Source organism: Charadrius vociferus, unplaced genomic scaffold (genome assembly GCF_000708025.1).
Source record: "Charadrius vociferus isolate BGI_N301 unplaced genomic scaffold, ASM70802v2 scaffold484, whole genome shotgun sequence".
NCBI lineage: Eukaryota > Metazoa > Chordata > Aves > Charadriiformes > Charadriidae > Charadrius > Charadrius vociferus.
The window spans coordinates 69,656-83,995 of NW_009648074.1; the positions used below are offsets into that span (position 1 = coordinate 69,656).

Below are 14,340 nucleotides of genomic sequence, written 5' to 3' on the forward strand. Positions count from 1 at the left end.
CAAAAGCCAGAGAAATGTCAGTGGGTTGCAGGTTTATTCTCCTATTTTCTTGACAAAGGAGTGGGGCAGTCGTGGCCAGCGAGGGGCCCGGGCGGTTGGGGAACTATCCCCGGCGTCAAACGGTGCAGTTTCCCTCGCCGTAGCGCCGGCACTTCATCACCTTCAAGTAGGTCTCCACCTTGTGCAGGTCCTTCTTGAAGCAGGAGAGCAAGCCGTAGTTCTTCATCAGGGCATCCTCGTTGCGCAGGTGGATGTCGAATTTATCGTAGGTGGGTTTGAGGATCTGGGGTCCCCGCGGGCTCCGGTCCTCCAGCTCCTGCGGGAGGAGGGAGATGTCCTGGGGATGAGCATCCTCCATGGGGTCCCATCACCAGCGCTCCCCTCTAGCTCTAGAGGAGGTTGGGGTGATTTTTCCACCACCCCTTAATTATATTTCAAACATACTTTTGAGTGTGTGTGTTTACAGGAAGGGTAATTATGCTGGGCACAAGGCTGCAGGGAGGGAGGAGTGTGTCTTTTGGGGTCTTGAAATAAGGGGAAAGTTGCAGGGTCTCTCCATAGCTACTCTAGCCAAGGAGACGGGGAGCCAAGCAATTAATTCTCTTTTCTCCCACTTTCCCAGTGAACAAAGCTCTAACCCAGTCCCAAGGCACACAGATCTGGAGCAGAGAGATCTGCAGTCTGCCACTCCTCCTGCCCTGCTTTGCTCACCAGCTGGCACAGTAAACAGGACAGTTTTGGTTAAGTAAACAGTGTCATAAATGACTAAAATGTGATTATTTGCCTTAGTTTCTGTGTACTGCTTCCCAATGCCTAAGCCCGTATCATATGGAGAGCAAAATCTGGAAGTGATACCGATATATACACCTACTTACTCCAGCTGAAGTGCCGGGACAGAAGATCTCTATTTACTCTCAGGGCCTGACTTTTGGAGTTATTTAGGTGCCAGAAGATGCAAGTAATTGTCCAGACTCATTTCTCACAGATACTTAGTTTCTCTGAGCTACATGGTGATGCTGGCAGATAAACTTAGTCATAGGGTAAGTATAACTGAAGAGGCATCCTGGCAGATAAGCAATTTCATTTAAAATAACAAAGCAAAAATTAAGAGCACCCCTTGAAGAAGGCCACTCTTCAGCTCTCAGCTGTCTGGGTGCTGTATTAATGCAAGAGAGAAACATCAGAGTATCAGCTTCCATCTGTACACACACTTGTATGTGTTGTTTTTACGAAATATTTTAAGTCCTTAAAGCCAGGTTGCAAACTTCATAAAATTTACTCCACTTTAAAGTATTTTGCATGGAGATATAGCAAACGTTGCTGTTTGTGCAGCAGATTTAACTGACTGAGTAGTCTTTGGTGCTGGGTTTGGAAAGACTTTGGGTCGGGACTGTTGGGATTTCCCTGGTCTGCACTGCTATTAACATTTGTTATGGGTTTTCTTATACACCCCAGTGATGAAACATGTGTGATGGGGTGTTGAGATCTCATTTTCTTAAGGTAAGCAGAGTCCAAGGGATGCCACTGGTCTTCAGAGTGAGAAGTGGGGAGATTTCCCATGGTCTTTGGATCCCATGGAAGACCCTGAGAGCTGAGTGCCCAGTGTCTCAAAGATCTCTGTTATTTTTAAATCATGCTACATGCTCTAACTTACCCTCATCAGAGCTTGGATCCCTTCTTCCAGGTCCTTTAGTTTTTCATACACTCTATCTGAGGTGCCGAAAACCAGATTGTTTGTGAACACCTTGCTTAGGTATTGCACCGGGGTCAACCAGGACTGGATGAGAACCAGTGAAAACCGAAGAAGCTCCATATCCTGAAATTGAAAAAAAAGAAAGGGTCAAAGCCGTGCAGGTGAGATATTGGGTAAAGTTACCTGCGCATCCTGCTCCCTCTGCAACAGCCCAGAGGCGACCCAGAGATGTGCCACTGCTCCTGTAGCTTCAGCAGATACAGACGAATTTGCAAGCTGAGGAGCATCCCCCAGCCATATGTTTTTCTCCTCCTTGGGGTGGGAATACGATCTAGAGTCTATAGAAGAGACTTTCCTTCTTCATGCAGGGTTTAAATAGTAAAAAAGGGAAAGGAGGAATGATACCTCATGAAGCACTGAAGTGCTCACAGGTGGAAACCCTCTGTTCCTGTAATGAAGCTCGGCTGGGATCTTCAAACAGGTCTGTGCTTGCCCAGGGGAGAGGACTTACCGATTTCTGCTGGGCATCGTCTTTCCCTGTGGGAGCCGGGATGGTTTCTGAGTAACAAAATGCTGCCTGAGAATTTTTGTTGGCGTGTCTCTGGTCCTCTGGAATATAAGTGCGTTCCTGTGGAGACATCCCAAATATGTTCAGATCTGTTGCTCGTGTACTGGGAGAAGACCATAAACCCTTTCCCAAGCTGTCCTGAATGTTTACTCTTTTAAAAATAAGACATGAGGTGTCTCTTACAGGGTTGGCAGGTAGGAACAGGAGTTTGTATGTTGGCACAGTGGCTTCTGGACCTAAAGGTCTTCCTCTCACTAACCCAAAGTGCTAAGGTGAATGCAAAACACGCTTGGACCAGGAGTAGGTGACCCCCAAGGACAGGTCTTGCCAAAGTGACAGCTCCTGCCAGCTCCTGCCAGCAGCAGAAACTGTTTTAAGCACTCAGAATCAGCCAGGGCCATAGGTGACAGTCACAGGAAAGTGTTGCAGAATATCTATCTGTGCCATCCCCCACCGCTTTCCGAGCCAGGTTTCTCTTAGCTGTGCGCTAGGATAGGACACGGGCAGCAATAGCCCCGAGGAGGGGACTATGCAGGATCAGAGGTGGGGGCAGAGAGCTGAGAGGAGGAGACAGGGTCCAGGCTGATGGCACATAGCCTGTCCTATCCTATTAAGACCCTTTTGCCTCATCAACAACTGACAAAGATGACACTAATAGTTGAAAAGTCTCTGTTTCTGGGAAGTTAGGCTGAGTGAGAAGCTGTGGTACGGCCCTGAAACCGTCAAGCTAATGCGGAGGAGATGCCCAGAGGCCGCGACACTTACGAACTCCTTGTATGTCTCGGCAGCCAGGAGGTGAAGGTGCTGAGCCCTCAGCACGGCGTTGGCAAACAGGTTGGAAAGGGGCATGGCCGGGAAGGTGGCAGCTTCCTGTGGCCACTGCAGTCCCAGGGCGATCACAGCAATGAAGAGAGGAGAAAACCATGACCCTGCAGCAAAGTGGAGAGGAAAGGTGTTAGCAGTCCTTCAGGAACTGTGCTGAGGAGGAAGGTGGCACCTGAGAATGAGTTCCCAGCCTCTTCTGTCCATGCTGGCTGAGGACTCACCTTCCTGAATGTCTTGTTTGACTCTGTGGGTGAGTTTAATCCTCCCCAAAATCAAACGAAACCTCGTCCCCTTTCACTAAACGTGCCCTCGAGGCTTGTACTGCTCCCAGTGTTGACTGGTGTCTTCCTGGCTGAGAGTTGTTGTTCCTCCATGAAAAATAGAGTGTGTCTCTATGTTTTTCCCTAACATGCTCATATTTTTGCACAGGCCTTGAGGAGAGCAAATTGTGTGAGCAAACAGGGGATGGTGAGTACCGGGTGAGGGTGTGGGAGTAGCTCACGTTCGCCTTGGTTTCCTCCACGCTGCTGACGTGAAACCGTCTGTCTGCCTGCACTAGGATGAGAGCTGATGACATTACCTGTGCTGTGACCAGCTACTTTTTCTCTTTGGGACATACCTGTAGAATTTGGTGACCTTTGTCAAGCCTGAAGGTTTTCAGCCTATGACGTCTAACACTCAAGTGTCCATCTGTGCTTACAGAGACCACAAAGTTAATCTCAGACAAATACCTTTCAGCGGAGGAATGCCCTGGAGCCTGTAGGACTTGGATGTGTGCATTAGACATCATCCTGATCTCCGTCTTAAGCTTTGAATATGAGTTTTAGTTTCCCTGCCAACATTTATGTTAATAATAACCATTATAACTGTGGCTCGACCTTGTTCTTCATGTTCTCCAGCCTCTCCTGGCCCAGTTTAGGCTAAAGACTACCTAAGTTAATTCATGGATAAAAGTCCCACTGTACCGAAAGGTATTCTTTTTCATTGATTTATAAGTTGCCACGTTTTAATTTAGGGTTGGCACTGAGTGTCTGTAGCCCACCGCGGTACTACCCCATCATCATCTCCCATCACCCTAAGCATCACCTTGCATGCACTGGCAATCCTTTAAAATCGAAATAAAGCAAAATACCTGGAGCCATTTCTGCCCGGCGCGGTGCTCAGGTGTTGCTTGAGAGTGAATGTTTCCTCCTTTCATCTAGGCTGGTGAAGGTAACTGTTGAGCCACCCCTTATATAGCGAGGGGTCTGTTTAAAATGTATATACGTGTTCATGATCACAACAACATCTCTATATCTTCTCCGTGCATAAATGCACAAGTGTTCGCAATGGTGCTACCTAATCGTAGTCATTTATACATAGATGTAAAGGTTGGGGATGTTGTTTGCCTCGGCGTGAAATCAGTGCCGAATGATTTCGCCATATTCTGCTGTTTATCACAAATAAAGGTTTTATAATGGTTGGAAGACCCATCCCAAATCAGATCAGTGCTTTTACGCGGTGGAACTTGCCACAGAGGGTCGAAAATCCCCCTGAATTTCCTGCTTGGCTCTGCAGCCTTGGCCCGCGGTTACCAGGGTTGCTTTGGGAGACTTCTGACTTAAAGCAAGTGCGAAGTTTTCCCCTTTATTGTTAGCGGTGATGGAGCTGGATGGATGTTGCCTGGCGACAGGTCGTTTCTTTCATGCTCCCAAAGTTTCGAAAGTTCAGCAAATAGTTTTGGTGAGCTGGTGAGCTGTGACCAAGAGCTGTCGTACCCGGGGGCTTGTTTCGGGTACCAGTCCCAGATGCCAGTGCTCTGGGCTTCTTCTGGCCTCAGCTGGACAAGGGTGTGAGAAGAGCTGGTTATGAGCACCTTTCTGCTCTTGCCTGAGATACAAATGTGAAATATCTCTGGATTAAGCAGAGGGCTGGTGTGGAAAGGGAGTATTGGCGTTGGGGAAGAGTGGAGGTCACAGCTTTTGAGCAAAAAAAAGGCAGAACCGAGTATAGGCAGCTCCAGGGGGGGCTTAAAGGACTTTTACTCCCCATAAGGCAGTGATTGCCCCAAACCACCCTGTTTTGGCCCTTTGTCTGTGGTTCAGGGACCAGTCCCTGGTGAGGGCTGGTGACTTGGTTCCTGCGGGCGCTGTGTTTGCCGTGCCCCCCGTGGTGTGGTGTGGCTCTGGTTTCCGAGAGGCAGCAGCATCACCGGGGCGGCTGGAGCAGAGGGTGCGAGAGCTGGTTAATAAACATGCCGGGAAGAGCGCGGTCTGTTCCGAGAAGCCCCCGAGTGTTTGCCTGCTGGAGATGTGGTGGTGTCGCCGAGTAAATGTCAGTCCCTAGAGAAGAGGGAACAGTGGGTCCTGCAGCTATCAGGTATCCCGTCACCCAATAGCCAGCAACATCTGGGTGTGTTTTTCTACTCAAGACCATGTTTAAATATGTCAATATTTGTCAGAGGTGAGCAGAGCAGCAGGCACCCCAGCCCAGCCCAGGCTCTGCTGCCCCTTAACAATGATGCTCGACCACTGCAGCTAGATTGGTACAGCCCCTTGCACCCGAGTCCTGCCCATCACTCGCTGCCCTGCTGCCTCTCTACCTCTGTTAGTAAAAGCATGGTGCTCAATCGATGTGTTTTTTTTTTTTTTCATGTTGCAGCCAGGATGATCCAGACTGTGCGGCGCGCCCGAGGCTTGGTTTGTCCCCGATCATCTCTGGGCATGAAATGAGGCAGAAGCATCGTGGAGAAGGCAGTGCCTGGCTGTGAAACGCTGGGCCGGGCAAACGCACGCCACTGGCAGAATTGCAGTTGCATAAGCAGCTCTCAAATATCAGCTTGGCATTTTTCTCGCTTGCCAATGCCTGCATTCACGACCCAAAGTAGCATCTCATAAAGCAGCGTGACACGCTGCGATTTCCTTTTCTTTTCTGAAAGAGAAAAAGAACAACTTCAGTTCTCTTCAAGGTGGTCCCGTGTCCACCCGCCTTACCCTGAGCACCACCACCAGCATCTAAACAAGTGAAGCAACATTCCCTGCAGGCGCATGTACTCCCGGGGTCCTCCTGCCGCCCTGAGCCTGCGGTGGTTGCATGGAGAGGACCTTCCCCGGCTGATGGGTGAGCTGCAACCGGTGAATCCTGACCCAGGAGCCCACAGCCCGACCTCTGCACTTCGGTGGGCGACGGCGTGGTTGACAAGAGGTTTTAAGTGGCGGTTGGCTGCCTCTATTAGCTCTCAGCTCGGCAGGTAAATATTCCTTTTCAGATTGAATTGACGGGTTTTATTTACTGGAACTAAAACTTCTCAGTTTCACTGAACCCGTTCCTAAAGATGAGGCTGAAGATGTCCAGGACTGCGACCCGATCTGTCTGCCCGACCATCCTGCTGATGGTAGGGATGCAAATTGGCACAAAATACTGTATATACTGAAATATATTTATTTACATTAAATGCATTTTAGATACAAACCCATCTCAGTATAAAATGACAACAAAATATGTCTCTAGGCTCCCCAGAAACTAGCCTAAGCATTTAAAATAAAACACTAACACTACAGAAAGATTTACTTGCTTCTGACATTTTAAAGGACACCAAAGCCCTGGGCTAAGAGCGTAGCCAAGCGGCAGAGCGGAACCAGGGTGGCCGAAACTGCTTTTGACATCGGTGGCTTCCTCTCCAGGTGCAAAAAGCAGATTCTCCTTATTTTCATATGATTCGGTTAAGGCAGTTGAGCGAGTTGTTTACGCGGGGCTGAGAAAGCGGTTGGGAATGGGGAAGGCCAGAAAATTTGCCTTCCTCTTACATTCCGTAAGTGAAAACACGGGGTGGAGGGATGAGCTCCGCTAGTCCTAAAATCTTGGCAAGCATGGAACCCGGGAACAGCCAGATCACTTCTCTCACTGTGAATGTTCCTTTCTTTAATTAATCAATTTTATAAGTAAAACATGTTTAAGTAACATTTATATACATGTGCACGCAACTAATTTGGGGTAGTTTTATTTAACTAGTAAAAATCAACCTTAAATGCCGTTTTTGTGCTATTTAGCTTGAATTCCAGTTTTCGACGAAGGTGGTTTACTACTAAACAAGAACCATCCTGTTCCCTGCTGAAAAGCCCTGTTTGCTCATGATTTTGCCCTCCCTTTTCTGCTGGCTGTTTTGGGAAGGGGAGCGGTCCTGTCTCCCTCTCTTTGGGGCCCAAAACATCACGAGCCGCAGGGGCGCAGGGAGCCCGAGCTCTCCAAGGGGGGACAGACTTTCAGCCCACCACAGTCCTCATCACCCCTTTGTCCTGCCTCGTCCAGCCAAACCCACCGGACCCCTCCGGACCCCCCCGAGCCCTGGCGTTGGGTGCCCAGCCAGCCCCAAGCCCCATCACCCACACAGCTGCTTCCGTGCCAATATTTTTATTAACAAAACCGATTAGCGCTGCCCTGTTCTTCTCCAGATGTTTTTTAGCATCTCTTGCAAGACCAGATGTAGCCGGGAGCGGAGTTCCTGGCCCTGGGCCCTGTTCTCCTCCTTCAGTTCCAGTGATGGTCTTTGTCCCTCATCCCAAGCTGACGTCTTGGCACCACGGAGGTCGCCCCACGAGTACTCAGCGAGAGCTTCCAGGAGAGCCCCACGGCTGCTCTCAGCTTTACACCCCTGCCTGTGCTCGGGGCACTGACGAGGTGAAGTTTGGTTTCTAGCTAAGCTGGACCCATGAAAAGCTGCTCCTTATTCCCAGGGCATCTGTCCTACCCACCCTGGCACCAGGGTTATGGGACACCCCTGGAGCGGGCACGGCAGGATGGAGCAGGATGGGAATTTACCCATTACCTTTAATTAGGACTCGAAAAAGGAGATGGACATTTGTGTCCCACAATTTACATCCTTCCCATAGGTTGTGAGATCAGATGTGTCCCTCACCAAGGGGATGTCCTCGTGACACGTGCCAGCTCTTGCCTGGAGAGGAGCCAGACTTGTGCAAGACCCTCTGGGCAAGAGCTGTCTCCCCAGCTTTTGCTGTAGTCTTTGGGGAGAAAGAGGTGCTTTTGGAGGATCCTCCATCTCAGACAACTGACAGCTTGGCCTGCTGGACATGTCCATGGCTTGAGAGCTAAACACTGGCCCAAAATCCACTTCTTGTGACATCCACATAGTGCTGCTCACCTCGGCTCTTCTGCCAGGGCTGCAGCAGGGTCTCACAGCCCAGGAGGGTCCTTGCAGCACAGAGAGTGACCATGCCTGGTCCTTTCCTTCCCAGGGATGATGGGGCTGGAGGACACCTGCCACCCACCCTGGTACTTCCATTGCATTAACCATGCAGGAGCTCAGCACCGTGGTGTGGAGCTGCCTGGGTTTTGGGGCCAGTTTGCTTCCAGGAGGGGCTGCAGGTAGCTTCTAATTTCTACATAGGCTTTAGGGGTTCATCAGCTGGGTGGTGGGAGCGACAGCCATGGCAGGGCAGCCTTGGTGGGCACAGCCCAGACACGACAAAGCGAGCACCCAAGGGCAGTGGGACCCGAGCTCCTCGCAAGGCTGCTGGAGATGGTTTGCAGTCCCGGATCGCAGCCCGGGATCCAGGCACCCATCAGAGCCATGGTCCAAGGGCCTGTCCCCGCGGGTGCCAGCAGGGTGCTGGGAGGGAGCCCTGCCGCCACTGCCGGCCTGGTGGTGGGCACAGGACCCCTCACTCTTCACCCGGGTGTTCCCCAACTGTCCACTTGGCCTTCATGTCCCGGAAAGGAGTGATGTCTTCGTAGGTGGCCATCTGCTCCACCTCTAGACCCTGTGCCAAAAAGAAGGAGTTTGAGACATGGGAAGGGGACCATGGTTTTGGCCACCATGCATCCATCCTTGGGACCCTCAAGCAGAGTCCCCTCTCTCGGCGATTCCCCTGGAGATCGGGGCAGCTTCTGAGAGGGGAGAAGGTGGAGGTAGATGGCTGGACATGCTCAGAGCCTGGCTTGGTTTTACCAGCAGCTCTTTACGGCTCATGTGCAACATGCACTTGGGAGGAAGATGCCCTGATGAGCCCTGCAAGGGCTGGTGGTGCCCAGCAGACACCCAGCAAGGGCACAACCAGCTATTTCAAGGCTCAGGTTGATCTTGCAGAGGAATTTCTATAATTAATGCAGCATTACCTCATAGGTGTGGTCCTCCTCCGGGCTTTCCTTGCCTTCACCCTATGGAGAGGAGAGTCACAGGTTGGATGTCACCAGTACCCACTGGGATCCTCTGACCCCTGTTCCCAGCCTCATCCCTCCAGGACAGGTCCAATGGCTTCCACATGCAAATCCAGGCAGTCCCCAACACTCCATTTTAGATGCTTATTTCCCACTTCAGCTAGCCACACTCCCATGTAACAGCCCCAAACCCGGTGCCGGCCCATAGCCATCCCTAGCAGTGTCCTCGCCCCGGGGACATCCCAGGCTGATGCCTGGAGATGCATCTGATGATGGGCTGGAGATGCCGTCACTTACTTTATCTAGTAAGAGGAGCATGGGGACGCTGATGAAGATGACCAGCAGGATGGACTGGATGATGATGATGGCGTCTTTCAGGGTGTTCCTGCTCTGGACCTGCTGGATGTTGCTGTGACCTGAGAGCAGCAGCACAGGGAGAGCCCTAAGTCCCACCTCCGTGGGAGGCTCCTGGGGAACAGGGCTGAGCTCGGCGTGGCCACAGCTTCGTGTGTCAGCAGAGCACATGAGGGACCAGGGTGACATGCCCTCCCCCCTCAGGAGAGGCCAGAGCATTGTAAACTGCTCCCGGGGTTGGCATCAGGGACAAGTTCTGGGATGAGACACCTTGGGCAGGACCCACCGCTAGTCAGGACCAAGAAAAATCTGATTTATTATGGGAATGCAGTCCCTGGGATGTGTTGCTGTGGGATGGATGTGCCAGGGCCAACCAGGGTGGGTGTCCTGCTGCTTGGCAGCTGGCAATGAGCAAAGAAGCCTCTGTGGTGACACGGAGCTTCTACAGTTGTACCTGAAGGGGTCAACTGTCCCCATGTACCAGCATGGGGAGAAGAGGGTGCACAGGAGCATGGTATGAGGTTCACGTGGAGGGGGAAAGGGTGAGAGAAGGAGAAAGAACATCTGGGGTGCATGGAGGATGGGGAGCTCCCACTCACCCATGACTCTGAGCTCTGTCCCGCACAAGTGTGGCCGCTTCTTCTCCACCATGAGGTTCTTGCTGTCACACACGTAGATGCCGTTGTCCTCGTAGGCAATCTTGAAGATGGTGAAGTTGATGAATTTGTCTTTCCACTCGATGCTATAGCGGGAGATGCTGTTGTCCAGCACATACAGGTCATCGCTGTCCTCCGCCATTTTGTACCACTGCATGTTGTGGGGCTCCTTGGAGTAGCAGATGAAGTGGACGGGCATGTTCTTCTTGGCCGCCACGTAGCGTGGGTGCTGCTGCACCATGGGGCACCCGCTGCCTGCCAGGGGACAAGGGTGGTCACGGCGAGCAAGGACTGGCACGCAGGGAGTGTCAGGAAAAAACCCACTCCCGCGAGACTCCCCCCCAGCATCTCCCAGATCAAGAGCTTCCTGTTTTCATGGATTACACCACTTTTGAGCATTCAGCTTTGTTTTGGTGAACCATCATTGTCTGGGGGTAAAAAACAGAGGTTTTTGGTGAAAATGTACTTTTAAAGGAAACTCCAGTTTTCTGTGGGAATGGCTTCACTCGGATACGTTTTTGCTGCTCCCACCCCTCTCTTTGTACGTCTTGTTAGTTCCAGCTCCAAAATTACACCTTGCACTGATGTGCACCACAGAGCCTTTGCTAGGACAGACCCATCTCCCCAGCTGGCTTCTCTCATGCTTCCACATTTTTGGCATTTTGCTGTATTTTGTATTTTCAGGTCTGTTTTAGCCCCAGAGCTGGTGAGTTTGAGGGCTTCTTTGGGTTGCAGAGTTCACACCTAATGCCCCGTGGGTGGGAATGGCACAAGCGCTGCATGCGTGAGCCCAGTGCCTGGTCCCAAGGCATGGCTTGTTCATGCACCGTGCTCTGCAAATGCAGAGGAAGAATGTGGCTGTTCTTAGGAAAGACAAAACAGATTCAGCTTTGCAGAGGAAGAGCAAAGCGCGGGGCTGGGGAAATGCCATGGAGGAGGTTGCAGCCTGGCAATCACCTCTGCGATGGGGAAGGGTGGTGGGTGTTGGGACATCTCCAGCTCTGCCGGGGACCAGCACCTTCGTGGCATAGCCAGTGGGGATGAGAAGGACCCTGGGGACAGGTATAGGGAAGAACCCAACGGATTGGAGAGGTTACCTGTGCTGTTGCTGGTGCTGTTCCTGTCTGCTGAGATCCCCCCTGCAAGACAGAAGGGCACTGAGATAGTGGCCAAAAACTCATGGAGCACAAGGCCATGAAGGACAAACCCACGTAGGGTGTCCCACATGGGATGGCACATACCACAGGTCCTTTGTGCCCACTCCATAAGGGATGGAGTGCTTGGCAACATCAACCAGAGCCCCACTCAGAGGACATAGAGCAGTGGAGATTTGGGTGCAAACCCTTCTATTTCCATCCCATCTCCTGAATTTTCTCTAAGCTGCTTTCTGGTTGACGTCCCAGTGAAACCTGCCTTTGCTATTAATATTGCCCCCCGGCTGGCACCTTTCGGACAGACTCACACCTCTTCATTTACACTCTCTGTTTTCTGAATCAACCAGAAACACTTTCCCTCTCGGGGCTTCCCTGGGTTTGGAGCACCGTGATGGCCAGGGCAGGTTCTCAGACCCTGGGACCATGCAGTCCCCTCTCGCCTCAGGACAAGGGCTGGATGGAGCTGTGGGACCTGCTGTGCAGTGCAGGAAGTGGGGTGAGGCGGGGACCCCCCCAGCACCCATGGGTGCCCCTACCCGCAGCTCCGGTGCCCCTGTGCCTCGGTTCCTCTTGCTGCAGCTGGGCAGGAAGCCCCAACCCTGTTTACTGCGTCGCTTCAGTGCCCAGCTCCATCCGTTCGATCAATATTCGCCAAACCCCACCGTGGGGAAGCTGGCACGGAGGTGGGGGCTGCACCACCTCCCAGAACGTTGGGGCAGCTGCAAAACTCCCCACCCCAAGAAGAAGAAGAAGAAGAAGAAGAAGAAGACAAAGGAAGGTTCAGTTCCCCAGGCTGAGTTTTGCCGTGAGCCTTGCCACCCAGCTGCAGACCTTCCTGCCCCGAAGACCAGCCTGGCAGGGACATCCTGGCTCATCCCTGGGCTCTCCTCCTTGCCCCAGAGCCTCTTCCAGGTCCATCCTGCCCTGATCACCTCCAACACCTACATCTCTGCAGGCAAACTCTCCCCTCCAGCCATCATTTCGTTTTTTTCCAAGATGGGGAGATGTGCCTTGTCCAGGCTGTGTGTTGGGTACGTGTCCCGGCCACCTGCGGTCCTGCTGGCCAGATGGGACATGGGGCTTTGCTCTTCATGTTTTGTTGGTGTTTCTAAACAAAGACCAGGCTGGTCCCTCACCCTGAGAGCCCTCACGCCCCTCAAAGCCAAGATTTCCATTGCAACCACGGGTGGGCTGAGCTTCCCCTGTCCTCCCTCGAAGCCACCAGGAGAGCCAGGATGAAACCCCACAACCTCGAATCCATGCTGGACTTGGGTGGCCACCCAACAGGAACCCTTTAAATGCCCATTCCCCTGAGGGCACCAGTTTGCCCAGCCGAGGGTGAGATCTGCAGGTTTTTGTGGGTGTCCCTGCACCAAGCAAGAGGAGTTGGAAGGGGACAGGAGCCGAGTCCTGGGTTTGGCTGCTGCTTCTCCATGGGGACACAAAGGGGAACAGCACAGGGGTGTTCACACAGGGCCCCCAAATCACCCCCAAAGGCCTTTTTCCTCCTATTTCTCCTCCACTCCCGTGCACTGAACCCCGCAGAGCAAAGGGACGTGGTTTGGCCATGACCTCAGTGATGTGCTGGTCCCATCCTCGGGCCTCCAAGAGCTATAAAAGGTAAAAAAAAAAACCCCAAACCCAACCCCTTCTTTCCTGACACCTGCAACCACAGCTGGGCAGGCTCCGCACTGTGCTCCCCCCGAGGCCAGCCGGCCGCCCCAGAACTCTCCCGTGCTGGTGGGGGGCCAAGACAGACACGTCCCATCCCCGCACCTCAACGGGAAGCAAAACCTGAAACTCGAGGCAGACATTGAGCCCCGAACCCCCATGGGTCCTCCCCGGCTCCGCTGTCCCCTCCCTGGGGTTGGCTTCCAGCACAAAGCGGGGCTGAACGCGGCGAGTTTATAAGCTTAAATACAAAGTTTAAAACTAACGCATTTAAAGCCAAACTTGGGCAAAGTCCCTCGTTGCATTAAGCGAGGGACGCACGCCGGCGCGTCGCCCGGCCGAGCGTTTCCTTGCTCCAAAACGTGAAGCACCGTGTTTGACGCCTACCTGTGACCAGGGCCATCAGCCAGAGGTTCGCCTGGAGCACCCAGAGCCTGGTGCAGAAATCGGCCATCTTTCACGGCAAACGGCAGGGAAACATCCAGCCGCCGGCCCCTGGTTTCTGCAGAACACAGCGGCCGCTTCGACCGTCTTGCTCTCCGTACCTAAAAATGGCAAAGCTGCCGCTACGTGAGCCGGCCCCTTTCCTGCTCATCTAAATCCTCCTCGATGGGGACTTTCCCCTCAGGGCTGGTTTTGAATGCGGCGCAGACGCTGGGGCGGCCGGTGCCTGCGCCCTGGGCACCATCCATGCAACCTCGTGCCCCCAGGATGTGCTCATCATGGTGGCGTTCTTTGATGGAGGTGGCCACGACTGGTATGGGTCTACACCAGAACCGGAGATGAACCCATCTGCAAAGCACATGGCGCCGCAAAACCTGGGCTGAGCACAGGGGTTGTGCCCAGGGAGTGGGATGTGACCGTCGGCGCTGTCACATCCCTCAAAGAGGGGAAAGGATGGGAGTTACCCCCAGGGTTGTACCCCAGCTCCACAGCGGTGTGGGCAGTTCCCCCCCCAGGTGATGGGTGCAGCCTGGGGTTGATGCTGGCCCAGTTGCAAGAGTGGGAATGGGGTGGCATGAGGGGATGTTTGTGGGGCTTCTCTGCTCATTGAGGGGTCTGGCGGGATCCGTCCCCCAGTTCCCATCCCCAGAATCCTGGAGAGCCCCCGCAGCTGGTCTTCCAGGGAAGGCTGAAATCTAGAAGAAGAAAGAGATGACCAAAGCGAGATGTCACCTCCCCGGGTGCCAGCCTTGCCCACTCCTTCTCCGCACCTTGATTGCCATGAAACCCTTCTCCATGAGTCCTTTGGAGACAACCACGCCC

At 52.9% G+C, this 14,340-nt stretch overlaps 3 protein-coding genes across 3 annotated transcripts in view; all 3 read right to left on the reverse strand.

Moving 5' to 3' along the window:
• Positions 1-6,936, reverse strand: part of RDM1 (RAD52 motif containing 1) — a 14,211-nt gene extending 7,275 nt beyond the window's left edge. The window contains exon 1 of the mRNA XM_009883848.1: positions 6,889-6,936. Within this exon, the coding sequence (XP_009882150.1) occupies positions 6,889-6,936 (48 nt within the window). The remainder of the gene's footprint in view (positions 1-6,888) is intronic.
• Positions 22-4,286, reverse strand: LOC104285364 (somatotropin). Its single transcript, XM_009883814.1, has 5 exons — positions 4,219-4,286; positions 3,027-3,190; positions 2,205-2,321; positions 1,655-1,816; positions 22-316 (listed from the first exon to the last, which is right to left on the reverse strand). The coding sequence occupies exons 1-5, from the start codon at positions 4,226-4,228 to the stop codon at positions 116-118; spliced, it is 654 nt and encodes a 217-aa protein (XP_009882116.1). The 5' UTR covers positions 4,229-4,286; the 3' UTR covers positions 22-115.
• A 1,807-nt stretch (positions 6,937-8,743) lies between the features above and the next one.
• CD79B (CD79b molecule, immunoglobulin-associated beta) lies at positions 8,744-13,528 on the reverse strand. The gene is made up of 6 exons (XM_009883815.1): positions 13,462-13,528; positions 11,347-11,388; positions 10,193-10,504; positions 9,537-9,655; positions 9,198-9,239; positions 8,744-8,842 (listed from the first exon to the last, which is right to left on the reverse strand). The coding sequence occupies exons 1-6, from the start codon at positions 13,526-13,528 to the stop codon at positions 8,744-8,746; spliced, it is 681 nt and encodes a 226-aa protein (XP_009882117.1).
• Between the last annotated feature and the right edge of the window lie 812 nt (positions 13,529-14,340).

Coding starts and splice junctions, on each gene's coding strand:
- LOC104285364 (XM_009883814.1), bottom strand. Junction 2,322..3,026: donor CCGAGACATACAAGGAGTTC/GTAAGTGTCGCG, acceptor ATGTCTCCACAG/GAACGCACTTATATTCCAGA. Junction 1,817..2,204: donor ACGATGCCCAGCAGAAATCG/GTAAGTCCTCTC, acceptor TTTCAATTTCAG/GATATGGAGCTTCTTCGGTT.
- CD79B (XM_009883815.1), bottom strand. CDS start 13,528: ATGGCCGATTTCTGCACCAGGCTCTGGGTGCTCCAGGCGAACCTCTGG. Junction 11,389..13,461: donor GCTGATGGCCCTGGTCACAG/GTAGGCGTCAAA, acceptor TCTGTCTTGCAG/GGGGGATCTCAGCAGACAGG. Junction 9,656..10,192: donor GACAGAGCTCAGAGTCATGG/GTGAGTGGGAGC, acceptor TGCTGCTCTCAG/GTCACAGCAACATCCAGCAG.